Source organism: Eleutherodactylus coqui, chromosome 5 (assembly GCF_035609145.1).
Source record: "Eleutherodactylus coqui strain aEleCoq1 chromosome 5, aEleCoq1.hap1, whole genome shotgun sequence".
Taxonomy (NCBI): domain Eukaryota; kingdom Metazoa; phylum Chordata; class Amphibia; order Anura; family Eleutherodactylidae; genus Eleutherodactylus; species Eleutherodactylus coqui.
In genome coordinates, this window is record NC_089841.1 from 52,965,918 (window position 1) to 52,988,521 (window position 22,604).

The 22,604-nt window shown below is 41.0% G+C and overlaps 1 protein-coding gene across 7 annotated transcripts in view; it reads left to right on the forward strand.

Annotated features, from left to right (window-relative positions):
- TCF4 (transcription factor 4) overlaps nucleotides 1-15,390 on the forward strand; it is a 428,999-nt gene extending 413,609 nt beyond the window's left edge. For all 7 annotated transcript variants that reach the window (XM_066602510.1, XM_066602505.1, XM_066602506.1 and 4 more), the window contains 5 exons: nucleotides 2,791-2,920; nucleotides 4,410-4,560; nucleotides 10,577-10,806; nucleotides 11,604-11,744; nucleotides 12,707-15,390. In XM_066602510.1, the coding sequence (XP_066458607.1) occupies nucleotides 2,791-2,920; nucleotides 4,410-4,560; nucleotides 10,577-10,806; nucleotides 11,604-11,740 (648 nt within the window). In that variant the 3' untranslated portion in view covers nucleotides 11,741-11,744; nucleotides 12,707-15,390. The remainder of the gene's footprint in view (nucleotides 1-2,790; nucleotides 2,921-4,409; nucleotides 4,561-10,576; nucleotides 10,807-11,603; nucleotides 11,745-12,706) is intronic.
- Nucleotides 15,391-22,604: the final 7,214 nt, after the last annotated feature.

Here is a 22,604-nt window from a genome sequence, read left to right on the forward strand (position 1 = left end):
GTTACCTCTACCTGCCGTATTAGCCATAAGTAGATTACATTGTAACACATACTTCAATTAGGCCGCTAATTAATAACGCAGCTTAAGGCGAACATTTGGAGCTGTTGCGTTAGGCCTTTTTTTTTTTTTCCTGTATATTTTTTTTTTTTTTTTTATGCCACAGATGGGGGATTAGGATAGAACAAGCTTGGCAGCTGGATACGAAACAAATAATCTTAGAAATCAGTGTGATATAAATCCGAACAACGGGAAAAATACTAATTAATCTTTTTTTCTTTCATGTCGGATGACTTATACTTCATCCTGCGTCCACAGACAGAAAGCGCCCACAAGGGCTGCGGAAAAAAAACCCGGCTGGACACGGTTTACTAGAAGCAGCCACATGCTGGCACATGTTCATGCCAGGGCAGCTTCCCAAAAATGGTATATTGTGTCATTTCCTTACAATTCCGGAATATTTATGTTTATCGGAATCTATTTAAAGGGCCGGCGCAGGCCTGGGCGGTGCTCAGGTCACTTGACAAAAGACTTTGTAGAAATGTATCCAGACCAGATATGCTTTTGGTTTTGGTTTGAACTGTATTTTTGTGCTGGTCACTTTAACGGAGGACAGTAAAAATGGCGGTCGCGTGATTTTATTATTTTTTTTTCTTTCCCTTAAAACGAAAGCTGAATGCCAAATGGAAAATCCTGCAGGATTTCTGATAGCAACGGGGGAATTGAGAAGCCCACAATTAAGCATATGGGCATTAAGATAATTGTCAGATCTGTTGGCGGACATGATAGAAGACAGATTGGTACGAATCAGTGCGCTCTACTGCAGCACCCAGGGAGACAATTTGACGTTTTACCTGCCTGAGTTACTCTTCCATATTTGTCACTAAATGTGCAACACCGCATCATACCGAGTGTTAAGTGCTGCTCACGCGGCCCGGAATACGTAGCTCAACAGCTCCCTCTAGTGCAGCTCTGGTGTAACGACGACAGAACCGATAAACCCGTCTTCTAGAATATTGGAGATTGCTCCGAATTCATGGCAATGTGTGATGAGAAATCCTGCAGCTTTCTAATAAACTTTGCAGTTCAGTTCTTCATGATGCCTGCTTGCTGACAGTGAATGCAAACCTGTTTACAACAAACCTGTAAAGACCTAATACTTCTGAACGCCACTCACACGTGCGTATGCAGGTTCGGTTCGTGAAAATCGCACCATTTTTACTGCATGTATTTAGTGTGTATTTGGCGCATTTGCATTTTTTGTACACTTTTCACGTGCGCAAAAAAACCCCAAACAAAGACCAATTGATTATTTTTCTTCTTCACATGTAGTGGAGTAGCTGCCGATCTTCTGCAGTGGAAATCTGCACCAAAATCAGCGTCAATTTTAGTTCGTTTTCGTGGCCCATTAAAGTCTATGGGTGCTTAAAAAACGTGCTCATTAGCATCTATATTCACTGCGTTTTTTGTGGGTTGTGACAAAACTGATATCACTTGTGCTTCCGGCATTTTTTTTTCACATGTGAAAAGCAAGTGACAATGGATTTGCAACACTAACGTAAAAAAAACGCACATACGCACCAAAAACGTGCAGATCAGCGCAATTAAAATGAACCAAAATTGCATTTTTTCGATCAGTGAAAAACTGACCAAATCCCCTCCGCCTGTGTGTGCGTTTTCCATTAGTTTTTGTATTTTTAATACACGATTATCATCAGACTGCGATCCGTTTTTCATGTGTGTCAAAAAGCAGAGAAGGTGGCCATGTTGATGTCATTCACAACAGCCATTGTAGAAAGTGGGTGCGTGAAAAAAAACGGATGCCGTGCGAATGCACTCCATTTTTTGTAACGCACTCAATTACTTGAATGGGCGATTTTGGTCTGAGAATCGCGCCACAATGCGACATGCTGCATTTTTTTTTTATTACAATGACCATTTGTCAGCGATAAAAAAAAATCGTACATGTGAAACCATTCATGCGCAACTGCGCTCCGTAGCGGCGAACGTAGTTGCGCATAAGGCCATGTGAAGAAGTGGTTACAGTTGTATTCAGGGCAGACAGTTCTTCTTGGATTGACTCGCTGTTACTTTTGAACCGGCTAGGTTTCACCGTGGATTTGGCCTGCAGTCGCGTGGAATCTGCGCCGATTCCACATCAGATCAGTGACATTTAAATGTCTTATTGATATGAATGGGATTTTTTTTTTTTTGCATGCGGATTTGGAATCTCCTGCGGAAAAAAAGTTGTGACATGTGACTTGTTGATGCCGATTCCACGTGGAATCCGCTTGGACGCTGCCTCCGGTTTTCTGCATGCAGATTAGCCACATTGAGACTAATCCACGTGCAGATCGGCAGCAGCCAACACGGAAATCTGCGCCAGAAATCCAGGCTTAATCCACATCGGAAAAATCTCCATGTGAACACAGCTTTCAGCCCTGTTTACATTTGCTTTGGGATCTCCGTCAGGAGCTTCTATCATGGTGCTGAAGCCCAATGAACCCGTTAGAAGCCAACGGGGTCTGTTGAGCGCCTTTGGTACCCCCTTACCGACAGTGGATTGTGTAAACTGAAGGTACATGTAACAAACTCTCAGCTGTGATAGTTGTTAGGTCTATGTGGGTTTACAGTAATCCAGAATGTTTTCATTCACTGACAGCAAGCAGTAATATTGAAATAGGTGCACAGTTGCTATTCATTGCATTCTACCATGATTGTTTATATAATCACGTGACGTGTTATGATGGGTGTAACAAATTATTAACCCTTGCATGGATTTTTTTTCACCAGGTGGGATCTCACCGGGAAGATGGTCTACGAGGGAGTCACTCACTTGTACCAAATCAGGTGTCCGTGCCGCAGTTACCCGTTCAGTCAGCCACATCACCAGATTTAAATTCGGCACAAGATCCATATCGAGGTAAAAATAAATCACTGCACTTGAAAATATACATAATTCTTAACAATTAAAGAGATTGTGTATACAGTGAGCTCCCCCTAGTGGTGGCTGCAGAAAATCAGAATGTTATCATTTAACTTAAAGCTAACTATGAGAGGTAACACCTATATATAGATAACACAGGATCCACCAGTCACAGTAGGTTATTTCATGACTTACCTCCTCCTCCTCCCTGCATAGCTCACCTCCTCCCCCTTACTGTATATATCACAAGACATGCCAACAACGTTCTCCCATAGAAGTCAATGGGTCAGCTCCTATCCAATGTGTGAATGGCCCATATGGCTTCTGTAAAACATCTCTCTAACTGCTGATAAATGCAGCTTAGGCAAGATGGCTGCCCCCATAGTCACATATAGAGAGTAGAATAAAAAATCTGCAATCGGGAAATAAAAACTGATTAGAATAATGGAAAATGTTTCACTATCTGGTCGGTGATAGATTCCTTTTTAAATGTACTCATAGCTTCATAAAACTTGGGGCAGGTCAGAAGTTTTGATCGGTTGGAGTCCGGGTGCCGATACCCCCACTGATTGCTAATACAAAGGGGCAGAAATGCCCATCTGAATGTTGGGCCCCTTGGGTTCTGATCAGCTCTCCTCGGAGCGAGTGGAATACAGACTCATAGACTTTACACTTTAAAGGGACTCTGCCAAGTTATAACGTTATCCACTATCCATAGGGTAGCGGATAATTTTAGGATCAGTGAGGGCCTAACCACTGGGACCCCCATGATTACTGAGAATGGGGGTTCGATCAGTCTGCGATTGAATAGAGCGAAGGTCATGCAGGCGTACCACTGCTCCATTCACTGCACTGACTGTGCCGAAGATTGCCAATGTGCTTGAACTCAGGGACCGACCAGACCCCTGTTCTGGGGGGTCCTAGCAGTAGGACCCCACTGATCAACATGCACAATCCCTCCAAGAATGCAGATGTTCTCCCCAGATCCTATTCTCTACAACCCTGGCGATCAACTGATGTTTCCAGGGAAAGCCACAGCCAACAACACATTTCTTATGCAGTGGCCACTACAGGGCAAATGTAGTAGTACAGGACAACCATTCACACAGGAAAATCCACCGAAAATCCGCAGTCGCCAAGTCCGCCCCTAAATGGTGCAGATTTGGCCGTGGATTTAGTTGCAGATCTGCCACAATTTTGTGCTATTGGCTGTGTGAGGGCAAGCAGGGGACCAATAGCTCCGTAACAGAAAACGGGAAATCCTGCTCTATATACATATCTGATAAGTCCACAGAGAATTTAGGTCCAATTTGTAATGTGAGATAATTGAATCCAGTAACTGCAGTCCAATGTAAAATCCTCATTGTCATCCCACCTGATATGGAGAGACTCCGCTCTACTGCATCTGTAATTCACAACACGATGCGCATTATCAATGATTGTTGTGTAGACAATGAATATAAAGGTAAATCTTCTCTTCTCGTAGGCATCGCAGCTGGTCTACAAGGACAGAATTTGTCTCCGGGAAGCTCCGAAATCAAATCAGATGAGGAAGGAGATGAAAATCTTCAAGACTCGAAAGGATCTGAAGACAAGAAATTAGACGATGACAAGAAGGATATCAAATCAATTACGAGGTCAAGATCTAGGTAACCGTATATAATAGTGTCGCTTCATTTAATTCCTTCACTGGATTTTGATGAAGTGAACAGAAAGGATTATGGAGAGACCACATTTTTTTGTATTCCCCTCGGCAGATTTGCCTGGTGGAAACGAAGGGTCTAGACGGCACGCCTTCATACCAGAGATGTACTGTCAAAGACACAAATCAGACGCGAGCTCCGTGTCCACCGCTCTCCAATGTCACACATATGTATCCATTCGTATAGAACATTCTGTATCGCTTCAACATTCTGGAGATGTCAGGTCTACCGACGAGAACACTGGCCCTTTAAAAAATAAAAAGCATAGATATAGCTTGGGTAGTGAAGAGCAAACCTTTGAAGTTTGGTTTGGATGGTTTGCTAATTTTGGGCAAAACATTTGGTTCGGTCTGAGTTCGTTTGAACCGAACCTGAACTTCACCAATAACCCTAAAACTGATATGTAACATTGAAGAAGAAGAAAGAAAAAGATTCCTTCTCTCTCTCTCCTTCCTTCCCTTCCCCTTCTTCTTTCAAATGTGCCTGAAGGAAGCCTTTCTGGTGTAAATATTGAAAATCTATTGGGCTCCCAATTTTTAGGAAAATAGGAGAGAATGCAGATTAAAGGGTTATTCCCAAAATACGCTTTTCCATAGGTTAGGTGATAAAAGTCTGACTGGTGGGGTCTCTATTCTGCCACGGCTTTTGCTGCACGTGGATTTAGTACTGTCAGGCCTTAGTCAGACGAGCGTGTTATTTTGCGCACCTATGTGCGTGAAACAAATGCGCAGCACGCATTGACGGAAGCTCCGAGCTTTTTTTTATATGTGCGCAAAATAGTGTGTTCACACAATGTAATTCTGCGCAGCTCACACCTATATAGAGTGCGGTTCTACCTTTAACGCGCAGCACGGACCTTACAGGCGCGCATTCTAGGCACACATGTCCTATTCTTTTGCTGGTGCGAGTATTTTTCGCCTCTAACAAATGGACATGTGAACACTTCATAGGACACCAATGGTTCTAATTGACGCGTTTTTTTCGCGCCCATAGGCGTGCAAAATAACAGACTCATCTGACCGAGGCCTCAAGCTGCAAAATCCATGCATGAAATTTCCAACACCATTTTGCACAGACCCACTTGAAGAAGTGACATGTAACTTACTCACGCTAAGGTCTCTTTCAGACGTGCACAACGATCGCATCTGCAAAAGATAGGACATGCGTGGCTACAGTTCCCGCATCTAAGGTGCATGCTGCGTGAAACGATAGGACCTGAGCTATCTTTGGTGCATGTTGCACTGCAGTTCCCATTGACTCCTATGGGAGATGGATTAACACGCAGCCCGCACCCAATTAGTGTGAACAAGCAAATTTTGCGCAAATGTCAATCGGGTCTTTAGCTTTGTTCATGCAATTTTTCCACACGCGAGCAGCGATCTTTTTGCACAGCTGTTTGTGCGCAAAAAAAAAATTAAAAGAACACTTGTCTAAACGAGGCCTAACCCACACAAAAATCCACAATTCAATGAATGGATGAGCGCTGCCTGTGATTGGCTGAGCGCTCAGCCAATCAGACAAAGCCCTTTCAGCAGTGCAGGGGGACCAAGCTGCTAGACGTGCCTGGGCCCCGACAGCAGCGGAGAGGTAAGTGTATATATTTTTTATTTTTTTACACATGCAAGGGATAATTTTTTAGGAAAGGGCTTATATTTAAAGCCCTTACCCAAAAATCACTGCAGGGGTTGTTGTCAGCCCATTGCTTTGGGCACGGAACTTCGTTCACGCGTGTTTTGGCACGTCCGCGGATCACTGATTTGTACGCACATACTTGTGTGCAAATGCACGCTTGTGTGAACGAGGCCTTAGAGTATGATTCCTGCTCTCCCTCATTGCCTCTTCCTACTTGGCCATGAGTTCCCTCTTGATTCTTTAAAGTGGCGGCTTAGGCCTGATGTCCCATATAATACACTGCAGGGTAACATACTGCTGTGTATACCCTGTGAACTCTTGGAGCCCTTGATGTGTTTCTTACAGCCGCAGCTTACTCCAAACCTGATGTTTTTGAAACTTTTTTCCCCACTGACTTCAACAGAAAGAATAAATGGTCTCCGGCAGCTCTGACTCCATCCTCCTGTGCTTTTCATTACAACTCGGAGCTCCGTCTTCTTGCAATGCCCCTATTTCACTCTTGTGACTTTCAGAGATTTGGGGCGAGGACTTTATTAGCGTCAGTGCTTTTGTACGGAATTACTTGGCACTATTTCAATCCAATATTTCTGGCACGGTCGCCACTTGTGGGACTCTGACACTCCGTTGCACTTTTATCTGAACGTCAAACCGGCAGCACGCTGGGTCCGCGAATGTCAGACGAGAGGCCCTGCGTCAGCAGCAAGACTCGCCCGCTCTAGGAGGACTCGTGGGTGTAGCTTTGTACCCAGCAGGACGTGCACAAGGCAGCCGTAGACGCTGCGCCCTGTAGAACTGGACATTCCCCCAGGATGAGGGCTGCTTCTATCGCCTCCAGTAGTAGTGTGCGCCGAGCCCCTCCAAGGTCTTACTGACACGGCGGCTGGATCTGCATTTTACTGCAGTTTTTGCTCAGTTTTACATTTTTAATGCATCCTAATGCAATTTGTTTTTCACATGCATAAAAAAACGGAAGGCGGCGCAATTGATGTTAATTAAAACTGCTATAGAAGACAATGGGTGAGTGAAAAAAAAACGGAAAGCACTCACAAGCCAAGCGAGGCGGTTCAGTCTTTCTACAACGCACTCGGGATTCTCGTGAATGCACACATTGACTTTCATGGGTCCGAGTTCTGGCGGTCTGAAGGGCTTACTCACGCAGGCTTTTTTTTTTCATGCGGATGCCGTCTGTTTTTTAATAGGTCCAAACTTGCGCAAAAATAGAATACATTGATTTTAGCAGTTCTATTCACATGAGCGTTTTTTTTTTTTACATAATGTCCTTGTGAAAAAACGAAGCAGCTCCTCATAGTTTATTTTTCGGTCGAGAATTGCCCATTGAAGTCAATGGGGACCTAAAAAAAACAAGCAGATTTCAGTCACATGATGCATGTGTGATTCGTTTTTAATGCATGTTGCAGCATGTTCTATCTTTCGGCGTGTTCTCGCATCGCAGCGCCCCTTGTATTCAATGGCTGGTGCAGCATCGCACCACATGATAGGTGAACACGATGCGGTGTTTCCCCATTGAAAACAATAGGAGAAACTACACAATCCTCCGCCATGGCAGTCGCTACTTCACCGAAGTGATGCGACGCTGTTTTGTTACATAAACGTCTCGCATCCTCGGCCAAATCACATGTTGGCGAGTGCGATATTGGGCTGTGACTCATAGCCGCTGTCGCACTCACTTCTGTGAAGTTTGCCTGATAGTTGGGGCCATGGCTTGTCTGTTTTTAACATAGCAAAAAAATGGATGACACACGCAAGTTAAAAAAACACGAAACGCCTACAAAATGCATGAAAATTACATGAAAAATCCGTCAGTATTTCTTGGCTCACAATCATAGATGCCAGTGTGATGAAGGCCTCAGCCCTAATATTAGCGTTTGCTCATTCATCAGTTTTCCCATGGACAGCGCCACGGAGAGGTGGGATTTTTTTGTAGATTTGCATAAAAAATGGTAATTCCCAACAGAATATTCTTCCTTACTGGAGATTTAAATGCCATATTCAGTCATACATGCACAAGTGTTGAAGGTGGGCTTCAGGAAGACATATGAGTAATTTGGGGTCATAAGCCATACCCCCATTGTAGGACACACCCCTTTTACTTACCACGCCCTCTTTTAAAGGCCACTATTTTTCACCAAGATTTTGCACCACATCCTCCATTTTTAACTATATTTTTCACCCCAACATCCTCAACTGAAGCACAATTAGGCAGCCCAAGCCCGACTACAGCCCAACCAAGTCTCTCACACAAACTGCCATTGCTAACTGTGGCCTATGAGGCCTCTCTGGCTCAACGGAACTGCTGTACCCAGCATGCAATGCAAAAAAAACGGTTCTGTCCATGAAGTTGGAAACTTGGCAGCTCTTCTTGGAGTCCAGGAGGTCTCCTAGATAATCCAGGAGAGTTGGCAAGTACGTATATAGTGCTGCTGTCCTCTATGTAGCAGCAGGGGTTTACGGGGTTGGCTACTCCCTTTGTCCCCTCAGCAGCTAATCCCAATATATAGTAGTGTGGTATCTGCGCTTCTACATGGTAGACATAATAAAATATCACATTGTGTTATCTCAAAGCAAAACAGTGGCACGTGTATATCTGGTGATCAGGGTCTTCACATGCAGGTCTTGGGGTCCTACTGATCCTGTCCAGGAAGGCAAGTGACACAATGAAGCAAATGCTGGTACAAGGTGGTTGGCGCTGCTATGCGGTGCCCCTGTGTTTGTGCAGTACATCTCTGTAGTGACTGGAAGGTGCTTTATGTATACAGATTAATAACGTATCAAGAATACGCTGAGCCCTGGTGGTTCCTCTCCATAATCGGTGTGCTCAACCTGACTCCTGGTGCCGACGCCTTTACTGGAGGAAGTTGACAATTTAACTTGGGATCAATATAAGAACCCTAAATGTATATCAAGATGAAAATATCTTATTCCTGCATTCTTCAAGTTAGATGGAATTTGGGGCTGCCTCCCCATGACAACACTTCCTGTTCTCTGCCAACCCATGGTTATCATAGAGATACTAGGGCTTACTGCAAGCCTTCTCTCAGCTACCTCTATAATAACCCTTACTGTAGGTGTTCGTGCACAGGGAGATTTGTCATGGGGGCACGGGCACTCATGCTTTCCAAACTGTATTATTTTTGTATATTTGTGAATCTGAATTATATGTTTGATCTTGTACCAAGATAACAAGTGAGCTCCTATCCAGGGGTCGCTTCTCCCCCCGCAGTGATGTCATCATGAAGGGAGCGCTGGCCAAGCATGTACAGTAGACACGCCATTCATTTTATTTGGGCTGATGGAAATACCCAAGCAGGTGGCGATTTGCTATCCCTGCTGTCCCATTGAGAGTGAAGGGTGTACTTGTAAGCCCACAGTGAGAAGGATGGGGTAGATGGGACTCCCGTTCTTTAGATCAGCGAGGGTCTCCTATGGATAGGGAAGAACTTGTAATTCTGGTACAACCCCTTCAAGGTATAATAATCATGTATGTTTTTTTTACTTAAAGCAACCCTCCGATTTGAGACCAAATTTCTGTCCCGGGGCAGGAGGGTATATTATCTGCAGTTTTTCTTCTCTGCTGCCTCTTCGATCCACCGGTTTCTGCCCTGTTTTTGGACACTCAGGATGGTTCTAGCATTTTTCTAACTAGTTTATGTACACTGTTTACCGCTCTCTGATTGGCCAGTGCTGATCATGTGAGTAACTCTGGCTAATCAGAAAGCAGGTATAGTGCATTAGTAGTCTAACACTACCAATACAATGTGGGTATTAGGTAGTGTGAAGATTATGTCTGCCATCTTGGACAGCCAAAAACAAGACCCAGAACCAGCAGATAAGAGGAGTGGAAGAGAAGAACAACCGCAGTCAATATAGCCCTTTACCCTTGAGCTGCAATACCATGCTCAGCCACTACACAATGTACGGTGCTGTGCCTGATGTACAATGAAGAAGCTGTAGAGCTCACCCGAGTGTGGCTCATGCAAACAGCTGATCCTCAGGTGACAGGAGGCAGACCCTACCGATCCCATATTGATGACTTATCCTGAGAATAGGTCATCAATATTTAAGTTTTGGAAAACCCTTTTAAAACCTATAAAAAAGTAACTGCCCCCTCAAATATAATAATTAGTTTCACCAGCCTCAGCAGCAATGCCGTCTTGTTTTCTGATATGTGTGGAGTCTAATGAAGTGCTTTCTCATGAGCTGATAGCTGGTGAACACAACATTTTTGTATGTTGCTACTGTATATTTCGCTTTTTTATTTGCATTGAGTGTTCATTTAAATGCCCCCATTATTTCTCAGCAATAACGATGATGAAGATCTGACACCGGAACAGAAAGCAGAGAGAGAAAAAGAAAGAAGAATGGCCAATAACGCCCGTGAGCGCCTCCGAGTGCGTGATATCAACGAGGCCTTCAAAGAGCTGGGAAGGATGGTTCAACTTCACCTTAAGAGTGACAAGCCACAGACCAAGCTTCTTATATTACATCAAGCTGTAGCCGTGATTCTTAGCTTAGAGCAGCAAGTCCGAGGTACGGCTTCACAATAGTCGTGATTCCTATTACGGAACCGCAGTTATCACGTTTAAGTCAACATAACTGAATCTGCTAACCCTGCTAATCTCTCATTATATCCTCAAAGTGGCCAGAGCTCTGTTTTTTGGTTTTTTTAACATGGAGCACCAAACCCCTGCATAGACATAATGTTATGTCCCAATATTGCGGCCTGCAGGGTTCAGGAGGCGGTACTTAGTACATACTGCCTATACATTAAACCCAATCATAAAACAGTATTCAGAAAGCTCTCCCTAGCGTTGACTTCAAGTAACACTATATTTGGAGCTCCGTATCAGAAAATCAAAGCTAAAGGTTTTTCAATGTTTAATATTTCAATTTTTTAAAAATATTTTAAGAAATGCTATTAAACTTATTTTTACAACTTTTATTATTTCCCATAGGGGATTTGAACTTGCAAACGTTTCATTACTTGTACAATAAAGTTCTGTATTGCAATACATTTTCTTTTTAACATTTGCCTATTAAGCCCTGCCACAAGCAGGGCTTAATAGGCTTGAGGTCATGGTAGCCGTGACGACTTTAAGTTGCCATAGCAACCATCAGCTCCCCGTGATTCCCGATGGAGCGGTGGAGCTGGTCTTCCCCTTCTGTCTATTGGCCGAGATGCAGGTCCTGTTTACACCCTCTTGAGTGAAGGGGGTTAATGAAATATGTTGTATGTGATAACAGTTTAGCATTTCTATTCTGTTTTTGTCACGTTTGCTTTTTTAAGTCCCTTTGACTTTAAGTATTTGATTTTATATTGTTTGCAGAAAGAAACTTAAATCCTAAAGCAGCATGTCTAAAGAGAAGGGAAGAAGAGAAAGTCTCCTCGGACCCTTCACCTTTGTCTCTTTCAGGACCCCATGGTGGAATGGGGGATGCATCAAATCATTTGGGACAGATGTAAAAAGGCAAGTTAAAAAATACTCTGCAAACCAAATCATTTTTCATTAAAGCAAGGCCCCTCCATGTGGGGTTTGGGAGATCTGCTCTAGTATGTCTGTTTTGGGCAAAGGTTAGGTTGGATCTTGGCAACAGGAAGGGGGGAAACATTTACCCTCTTAATTGTGGTGATGTCTAATCCTCCTGTTTACTAATTAGTCATATAGTAGAGTTGATCTCCCGAATGCTATGTGCAAGGGGCCTAGTAAAGACAGTCTACTACAACCTTGTGTGTGTAGGCTCCATGTGTTGCTGTACAGGCTCCATTGCTACCATTTGTGAAGAGATATTTTACCCCTGAACAATACTATGAATCCATCAGAGAAAAGCTATATGTGTCTCTATATGACATCTAAAGACATAAGGAGGTGGCACACGTGTCAACTTGGGAGAGTCCTTCACAGGGTGATACTTGAAGGGGTTTTCCCACTTCTACCTGCTGTTTTGCTACAGGAAGCAGACAGCTCTATACATTGCACAGTGGCTCAGTTCGGTACTGCAGGTCTATTGAAGTGAATGGAACTAAGCTTGCAGTACCAACCCAGGCCTCTGTGCAGTGTATGGAGCTGTTTGCTTCCTGCAGCCAAACAACTGAAAGTGGGACTTCTTTAGGGCTCGTTCACATGAGCGCTGTGGGTGCGCAGTATAGCCGCACACGGCTGTGGCAGAGGATCGCGATATTCTCTTTATGTCAATGGTGTCGGTGCTGCTGCCGTCATAAAAAATTAAATAATTAAGCAAAAAAGACAAAAAGAAAAACTATGAAAGAGTGATGCTGCACCATAAAGCTTAGCTTTTCCTGCCCTCATATCCTGTATTTCTGCCTGTCTATAAACCATCTGAGGTCATTTTTCCTCTTTTTCCCTATTTATCCCCTGTCCGTAAATGCATCCTCACTAATGCTCCATTTTCCTGTTTTCTGTCATTTCAGGTCCAAGTTTTCTTTGCATTTCTTCATTTAGGCAAGAAGCCACTTCCTTAACAGCTGTATTATCTTAAACCCACATAAACATTTCTCCCCTGACCTTTTTTTTTTTTGTAAAATACAAAATAAGACAAGTCTGAGTAGATATATGCATTACAGACGCAAGAGGTTTCAGCATTCCCTACGCCAGAGGAGAGCGCATCTTGGAGGAGGACTCTCTACATATCACACAGAATGTTCCGAGCAGTATGTTCAAGGCTACAACCATGCAGCCTAAGACAGTGAATGGCAATCTACTCCACGCCGTGGATCAATGCATTTGTGCCTAAACTTTTGAAGAAAAAAAAAAATATAATGAATTTGTAAGTCTGAAAAAAAATTATTTAATTTAAAAAAATTGTTACTTGCAATAATGAAAAAGTGTACTTCGGGGGTCAAAAAACAACAAAATAACAAAAAAAAAGACAGTTTTTGTTGGTGTCGAATTCCACTAGTGTTTATATTTTCTCGGGGGAGGGGGAGGGAGGCGGGGCTTTGGTGCCCGGATATTTACAAAACCAGCAAGTGTCCGATTAAAAAAAAAAAATGGAGGTGATGATAGTAGCCATTCCTAAAGGTAGGAGGAACAGATGGATCTAATAGACCTATGACAAATATATAAATATATATATAAATATATATTAAAATGTAGTGCATATGGTAAACTTCGGTTCATTTGTTTAAAAACTGTTTTTGCTCCTGTATAAATAATAATGATAACTTTTTTTAAAAAAAAGAGACTTTACTGTAAATAGTTTTTTTTTGTGCGTCTTTTCTGTCCCTTTTTGTTTGTTTTTTCTTTTTGTTTTTTTCTTTTTTCTTGTGACTTGTCATGTGAACTCTGTGTGGGGGAGGTGATGCAGGATAATACGCTGAGCCTATAGTTGCTTCTCAGTCATTAAACAGAGTTGTTATTCCAGTCTATGGGAAAGCAGGTCTTTAAAAAAAAAAAAAGACACACCATTGTACATAGTGCAGGCAGCAAAAAAAAAAAAAACATAAAAAAAAGAAGAAAAAAAAAAGAAAAATGGCATCTTGAGTTTTGCCAAGCTGCACATTTGAGTCTATTCTGGGATTTTTTCATAGGTACAAGGTTAGAATGCTACAAAAAAATGTTACCACTGTGCCTTCCAATGTTTGTATCATCGTTAAGGAAATAATTAAGAAAAAAAAAAGAAAAAAAAACATTTAAAAAATTTTAAGTGGCTGTGATATAGCTAACCAATTACAAGTGTTAACTACATATGTAGCGAAAGCGGTATGCAACAAGAATTTTTTTGTTTTTTCCTGATGTGGTCGGATTATTTGATAGGTGTCTACTAGGATAATTGTGTGCTTGATGACCACTTGGCTGTTGCAGCAGCTTCATGGCCCAATCTCATCATTATGGAAGGCATCGTGGCCGGAAGGGTCAACCTTAAGACTACGCAACCATCATCTAACTTTTTTCTTTTTTGTGGGCCAGTATGAATGTTTTGTTTATGACTTTTTGTTTTTTTTTGACAGCTTGGCGTCACTTGCTTTGCTGACAGATCTTGGCATGTACTGACCTGGCTACCACTACAGATCCTTATGGGACTCAGTATAGTCTATACACTAGACATTTATTAGACTCTTTTTGTCCCATACATCAGCCTTTATTTTTTCTTTTTTTCCAGCCACACCAACTTGGCATGTATTAAACTTTATCCCTCATTTTAAGTAGGATTATCACCGTCGCCCTAAACACGGTCTAAACGTCCATCTGTTCTCCAGCTATATACATTCAACAAGCGCATTTGTAAATTTTATGCAACGAAAAAGACAAAAACGTATCATTATTTTGAAATCGTGTATGTAAAATTTATATTTTTACATGTAGACTTGTTATTATGTGTTTTAATATGTTGTATTGGAATTTATTTTTTTTTTTTTTTTAAATCTGTGTGGTTGACAAAAAAATATCAAATTTTAAAATTGAATCTTCAAACTATGCTACGATTTTTTTTTGTGTTCGTTCCCATTCATGAACAAGACTGACAGTTTCCCTGTAATCATTTCATATCTTTCATATGTATGATGAAAAAACAAATCTGTAAATATGTTAAATGTGGGGGGAAAAAATGAGATGCCGTCATCAGTTTATACATTTCTTTTGTAAATGTGGAGGTGGATTAGGATTGTTTGTACATTACATTATAAAAAAAAAAAAAATCAATGGGTTCCATATATAGGTATGGCCCCGCCCTGAGATCAGGCGATTCCTTCTTGCCCGTGATGTTATTTCAGTTATCGAAGAATAATATTGCATATTGTATTATGAAATGTTTCGTTTTTTTCTCATTCTTACATTTTCGCAGGTTCTACCCTGTCCGAGAGTTAATTCCAAACTTAACATGGGTTGAACCAAGAAAATAAAGATTAAAAAAAATAATCAACACCGATTATTGTAGAATTTCACGACCCTTTTGGTGCTTTTTTCAGTGTCAGTTTGAAATTTTTTGAAATTTCGAATGAAAGTATCTGGAATTTTAAAAGGAGAAGGAATTTGAAAAAATGCAAAGTGATGGCAAGGCGGGCATGAGTACTATGTAATAATAGAGCAAGTATATACATGAACAGTTATGTAACTATTTGACAACATAAAGTGGTGCTTCTATTTTTAACTCAAATTCGATGTCAACGCTTCTTTTTCCAACCTTGAAATGTTGCGTAACTTTTTTTTCTTCTTCAGAAAAGTCATTAATGCTTAAAGGAAAATTTCGAAATGTATTTGTAGACCAGTGACATAACCCAATTGTCCCACCAATACTAGTTATCCTTTATCTGAGGGATAGGGGATAACTAGGTGATCGGTGGTGTCCGATCATTGAGGTAGCAGCAAACATGAGAACAGGGTCTCAAAGGCCATCGAATGAATTAATCTATCTCTGAGAGTCTCATTGAAATGAATGGAGTGGTGGTGAGCATGAAGGAACCTTCGGGACCCTTGTTCTCATGGACAGTTGGGGTCAATTGGTTGGATCTACACCAATCAGCTAGTTATGCCTTAACTTCGGTTACTGGGACAACCCTTTTAAGCTGTCCATATATATATATGATTTTGATTTGTCCGAACACAGTCAATCAATCGTCTGTGGAATCTTTTATACAAACAGTCCTACCAGGAACATGCAAGACTAAACTGGCCGATGGAGAAGAAGGTCTAAAAATAAAGAGTGGGCTTATACAAAATAACAAATGATTGACCAAATTCAGCCTATCATGTCTTACCACAGCCAAAAAAAAATGTATCCTGACAGATATTTTCAGCGGACAGAAGTTTGCCATCAGCTATTATGAACAAACGTTTCCATATCAATTTTAGACGATGGTCAGCTGAAATGGTCAAAATCAGCATTTCATCCAAATTTGATTTTACGTGTATAGGCAGCTTTTCATTTCATTTGAATAGTGTTTTAGAAAAATTATACATTTTTTTTGTTTCCAAGACCTTTTTAATAAACATTGTACATCCACACAGCAAATTTATGCAATTAACTATACAAATTGATGACTCCTCCGCCCCAATGCCAAATTCACATAATAGCCTCCATGTGCTATTACTAATAGTGGTGTCTTCTTTCATGGCAGAGGGGCCAACTCAGGAACCAAGGACTGAGCATAACCGCAACCTCTGCACCCCCTATGTTTATGCCATTTTGTATGGCAGCCGTTATAAAACTGTAAGGTCTGCACCTATACCCAATGAGGCTCAATGCTCTCCCCTACTAGCTAACAGTCAGATCCAACACTCCACTAAATAGTAGTACACTAGTGTCCTTCTGGTGGCCAGTTACCCAACATAACTTGTGTTTTGACTACCCATTGCTTCGAAAGGTCTTCTGGATGTGGTGTCATGATGTAAATTTGAGGGAATGCAATGGGGTTTGCAATTACCCCTGATAAGCCCAAGAGATTGGCCGATGAGATCCAAGGGCAAAAAGGGTTCAAAATCTGCACTTTGGAATATTGCTTTAGAAACAAAGTAACTCACACACCCACATCCCCTCCCCCAGTGCACATATGACATGTTTTTTATTTTCTTTTTTTAATGTCATACGATCCACCTCCACATTGAAGTCGGGATATGTTTCACCCAACAAATATTCTGTCTTGTGGAAGGGAGTTTTCTGCAACTGTCCTTCATGTAGGTACAAACAACAGGAAAATGAATACAACTGTTAACCCAAGTGGCAATGCAACTTGTTCTAGTTCAGTCTTCCAATTTTGCATCCTTTTTTTTCATTTGAGGGAGGAGGGGGGGGGGGGGGGTTGGTGGAAAAAAATCATGGAGGTGCAAAAAGTGTAAGGCAAGTAGAATATTCTATGTGCCCTAAGCGCCAAGTGGTACCGCCCTAGTGGAAAGCGTCAAAGCATCGGAACAAAAAGAAGCACAAATGAAAACTGGAACACAAAAAAAAGTATCAAGAATAAACATGGCTCCCGGCATATTGAGGTACATAGTCTCTGTGTACCCCTCATTGTTTGCCATTTAAGGACTTGAAATTAATGCATTTGTGTGCAGTGCTGGGCTGTCAATATTCATTTCAAGTATTATAGACATATGTAATGGTGAAAATTTATGAACTGTGGCCTTTTTTCATTGTTACTTGTAATGCAATTAAGTAAAGATAAGGAAAAAAAGCAGAACTTCACCATGTATCAGTGCCTGGCTTTTATTATAATGTTTCTTTTGTCTAGTGCTCTTTTGCTATACAAATAGACTGTAGTATTCCCTAAAGCATAAAATACAATAAAAAACTAAGAAAAATATATATTTGGCTACATTCAAGATGATTTTTTTTTTTTTTTTACCCCTCATTTTGTTTTAAAATTTCAATCAAATTTTGTCCGATTCTGAATATTTTTCTCTAAATTTTAGAATTATCAACTCAAAATCTCATTTTTTTTTGCAGTATTTCTACATTGTTCTTTATCTTGTGTTACAAAAATGAAAGTGTATGGTGGTTCCCTCTTTTTGTTTTCTATACTTTCTTCTTATTGGTCGCAGAAGGGACAATTAAGTTTGCGACACAACAAATACATGGAAAAAAATAAAGAAATTAAAAAAAATTGGAAAAAGGCAAAAATAATAATAACAAAAAAAAAAAGAACAGTTACACCTTGTTCTCAACGTGTGGCTGAGTGCCTCGACTTTTTCATGTTTTGGTGTGGTTCTGATTTGTAGACGTGTCCAAACAGGTTGTGTGCTGGAGTTTCTTTGAGAAAAAAATGCACAGCTTAGTGTAGGCCATTACCTGTCTCTCAACAGTAGTTATTCAATGCAGCCATGTACATAACCGTTATGTAGCAATAAATGTGCCGTTTTTATAAACTGCTCGATGCCTCTTTTATTGTGTGTGTGTTTGTGTGCATGTTGTATTTTTGTCGATTTATGTTTGGAAATTTTGTACTAGTTTTAGTGAAGAGTGTGCAAAAAAATTTGCCATAATTTGCCATTAGAGGCATAATTTGAAGCTCTAGGGCACCGACTTAAAATCTGAAACATGGCCCTCAAAATATCACGCCATTTAACATATTGGTGTCCTGATATTGGGGAGTAGGGATCCCCCTTATTCTTTAGGGCACCTCATATCATTATACCACCAATCATATTGCAGTTGTCATTTTTAAACCCTTTGCAATCCAATTTTGGATGCAGGGTTTCCTAGGGGGCTTTCTCTTTCTGCCATTTTACAATGGTGCCATCTGCTGGCTAGAGGCAGTACTGCAGTATGTGACATGCCGGAGAGGCCCCCGACAACAGAGTGGCCTGTAATATACAGTAAGAATACCCTGCCGGACATCTTCTGACATCGGAGCTGTACAAGCTTCAATCAGAATGTTGGAAGACACCAGACAGTGGATTGGAAAGGGTTAAAAGCAGGTTGGGAAATATTGTTGTGGGAATTTCTGGTTTTGGACTAGCTTTCTTTTTTCCCCAAATTGTTTTGAGCTACAAAAATTTTGAATTGAAAGCTAAGAAAGAAAGTGAACTCTCTCTCTCCACATATATACAGCTCCAATGTTGCAAGACGCGCTTCTGGGTTCTCTTACTATATATTGCCAGCCTCTCTGTTGTCTGAGCCTATCCATCGTGTCACCTCATGCAGTACTGGCTTTAGCCAGCAGATAGCACTGTTGTATAACAGCAGAAAAAGAGTAAGCCCCCTAGGAAAACCAGGATACAAATTGGATTGGAAAGGGTTAATTTTAGAATTAAATTGCAGTATCATGTGGGATCTTTTTTATTGTTATTTGCATATTATTTGGACACTATATGGCAGTGCTATCTTGAGACTATATGGTGGTATTATATGGATGAAATGAGAAAACAAACATGGGCCTACATAGCTTGTTGCACAAGGCCCCATTTTCTGTAAGACTAGCTCTGCCCAAATCGCTCCCCTTAGCATTGAGATTTGTTTGCATTATAATGCATGATGGCTGCAGGGAATATTCAGAATACAGCTGATTATTTATCTGTATTTTGCAAATGGAGACAGAAGAGAAGGTTTTGCAAAGTGCCTACAGGCATGGAAGCAGCCCCTTTGTTCACCCCATTCACAGAGCCTGCTTTGCTGTATTAGCCAAATCACTCCTGTTATGATAAGGGTAATCATGGTAATAAATGGGCATTAGAGAATCGCTGGTACCAGAATTATTAATATGGCTTAAGAAGACTTCAAATTGGAGCTACACCTTAATCTGCCACTGTTCCTGTATCATTACATTTTTTTTGTAATTTTTTATTTTCTTCATAAAAAAAAGTTTGGCAACTTTTTTTTTTCAATTTCAAATATATTTTTCTTGGATGCAACCAAATAATTAATAGTATATGGAACACAATGTGTCCACTAAGTAGAATACACATAGAATCTATTGTACAAATTTATGGAAAAAAGAAGACAGTTCCAGTCCAATGACATAAGACTGTTGGCCATTGAAAGACTGATAACCATTGAAGGGGCCTAGGAGGCAAATGACAGACACAGAGGGTAGAAAATACTGGGCTAGAATGGATTAAAGAAGGAAGGTTGTGAATACTTTCAGGTCAAGGACAGTCGGGGAGCCACAGAGTCCACACCCACAGAGGGGGGTTTAGCAGACACAGTATGGCTTATTTACTTGGAGCAATGTTTCATACACTGGACTAAGTGGATTTTGTGCCTGTGTAAGTGCCACAAATGTATTAAGAGGCATAGGTTTCATGTATAATTTACACTAGTTTCTGGCATAAAGTATAGTAAATCTGGTGGGCTATGCACCATTTTTCTCAGCCCCATTCACTTTTAGAAAAGGGCAAAAAGTTCCAAAAAGACCAAAAGTCAGACCATATGCCCAAGTAAGGCTCTTCACACAGGGCAAGTGCTATTTTAGGCTACCTAAGCACAGGTAAGGGAGGGTGGTCCTTTCACTGTAAGGGAGGGTGGTCCTATTGATGTAATTTTAAAAACCCACTGAAGTCAATGGGAACATGGAAAAAAAAAAAACGAGCACATATCCATGCCATGAGAGTGCATTCTGTTGGCACTCATTGACGTGAAAGGGCGATTTTCGTCCAAGAATCACACCAGGTAAGGACAAGCTGCCATTTTTTACACCATTGGTCCATGGTGTAATTACACATTGACTGTAATGGGTCCAGGTTCTGTCCAAGTTCTTTCAGTTTCAGACTTGGACAAAACTCAGACATTAAAACTGCCCGTGTGAATAAGTCTAAGTCAAAGTGGAGAAATCCCTAGAGATTTACCAGGATCTTTAATTGTCCGACATGATGTATGCATCGTCAGTTCCTACTAGGGGAACTCTTTAAGCTTTGGTCAAATTTTTTTTTCCAGTACTGGAAGGTTGGACAACAAAGAAAATTTCCAGATGGCCGAGATCAATATTCTGAACGTCCCCAACATGGCAGACCTTGATATGGGTATACTGTATATATTTTGGGGTGGTCAACCATTTTGATAAGGTGCATCTATGTACAATTTTCTCGTACAAGGATATACCTCAAACTCCTTGCCAAACCAATCTATCTGCAAATGTGTAACATGAGACCCAATGCAAAATCTGTAACAGGATCCCCACCTGCCATGTGCCATTCATAATACTGCTATAGTCGTATGTGTCAGAGTAGCTTTTGGGCCCCCTCAGGCACCATGCTGTTGCAAGAAAAAGATAGTGAACCCTTTGAAAATACTTGAATTTCTGCATCGAATACTAATAAAATATGGTCTGATACTTATCAAAGTCACAATCATAAACAAATGCAATGTAAGTAATAACACACAGACAGTTGTACCGCTCATGTCTTTTATCAAGCACACTGAGTAACCATCCACAGTGTAGGGATAATAAGTAAGTGAACCTCTGTGTGAATGACTTCTGCAAGAACTAATTCACAAAAGGGGTTCCAATTGAGGAGATGAGACGGAAAGTACAGTTTTCACAGGTGTTTTGCCCATTAAATAAAGGCAAACAAAGCCTGGTTACTGACACGTGTTCTTCTCAAGAAAGATTGGTTAGTCCAAACTGTGCCTCAATAGAAACAACTTTCAGACAATCTCTGAAGATGTGTTACAGAGACGCGTTAAGATGCAAAAGGCTACAAAAGCTGAAAACCTGGGAGTACATCAAACAATGGTTATTCAAAATTAACTAACTGTTGAGAGAATTCAGGACTGTTCCTGCTATCCCTAGGAGTGGGTATGTTGTTAAAATCAGTCCAAGAGCACAATGCAATCCTGAAAGAGGTGAGAAAAGGGGAATAGTAAAAGATCTACAGAAGACTCTACAAACTGCAGTAACCTCTGTTCATGTGTCCCCTATTGGAAAAACACTGATCAAGAATGGTGATCATAGAAGGATACCACAAAAGAAACTGCTGCTGTCCAAAAAAGTCATTTCGGCCATTCTGAAGTTTGCCTGAGATCAGCAGGATGTTCCATAATGCTTCTGAGAAATGTTCTATGGATGGTGAGACAAAAGTGCAATGTTTTAGCACAACTGCACATTACTATGTTTGGAGGAAAAAGAACCCTGCACACCAACACCAAACCCTCATCCAACTGTAACACCCGGTGGAGGGGCATCATGGTTTGGGGATACTTTGTTGCCTCATGGCCTGGACACCGTGTGACGATTGGGGAAACAATGAATTTTGAATGAATAATTTTAAAAAAAGGTCTGTTTTTGGAATAGGCAAGTCTAAGTCCTGATTTTAACCCTACGGAGATAGTGTGTTATGACCTGAAGAGAGCTGTGCACACAGGGCATCCCAGAAATACTGATTAAATGAAACACATTTGCAGTGAGAAATGGCCCAAAATTCCTCCTCAATGTTGTGCAAATCTTATATGCAGCTACAGTAAATGTTAAATGGAGGTGATTGTTACTAAAGGGGTCTACAAGTTATTAAATTCAATGGCTCACTTACTTTTCCTTCCTGCACTGTTATTCAATGTGCTCCATAAAAGAACGGTTCAACTGTCTGTTATTAATTACATTGTGTTTGTCTCTAATTGTGACGTAGATAACAATCAGACCACATTTTATTAGTAATCAATGCAGAAATCCAGGTAGTTCCAAAGGGTTCACATAATTTTTCTTGCAACTGTACCCCTGCACTCCCTATAACGACAACTTTAATTCTGGACTAATTGTCTTCAGCCCATGCTCTACAATTGTCGATAGCTCATGGATATATCTGGGTAAGACCTGCTTGTCTCCTTGGTATACTGATAACCTAAATGCCAGTGATATACAATAATGTTATAAAATGCTGACATGACATGAATTTTGCAGCAAAGACGAAATAGCAGCTTGTTGTTCTCTGGTAACAGCCCAC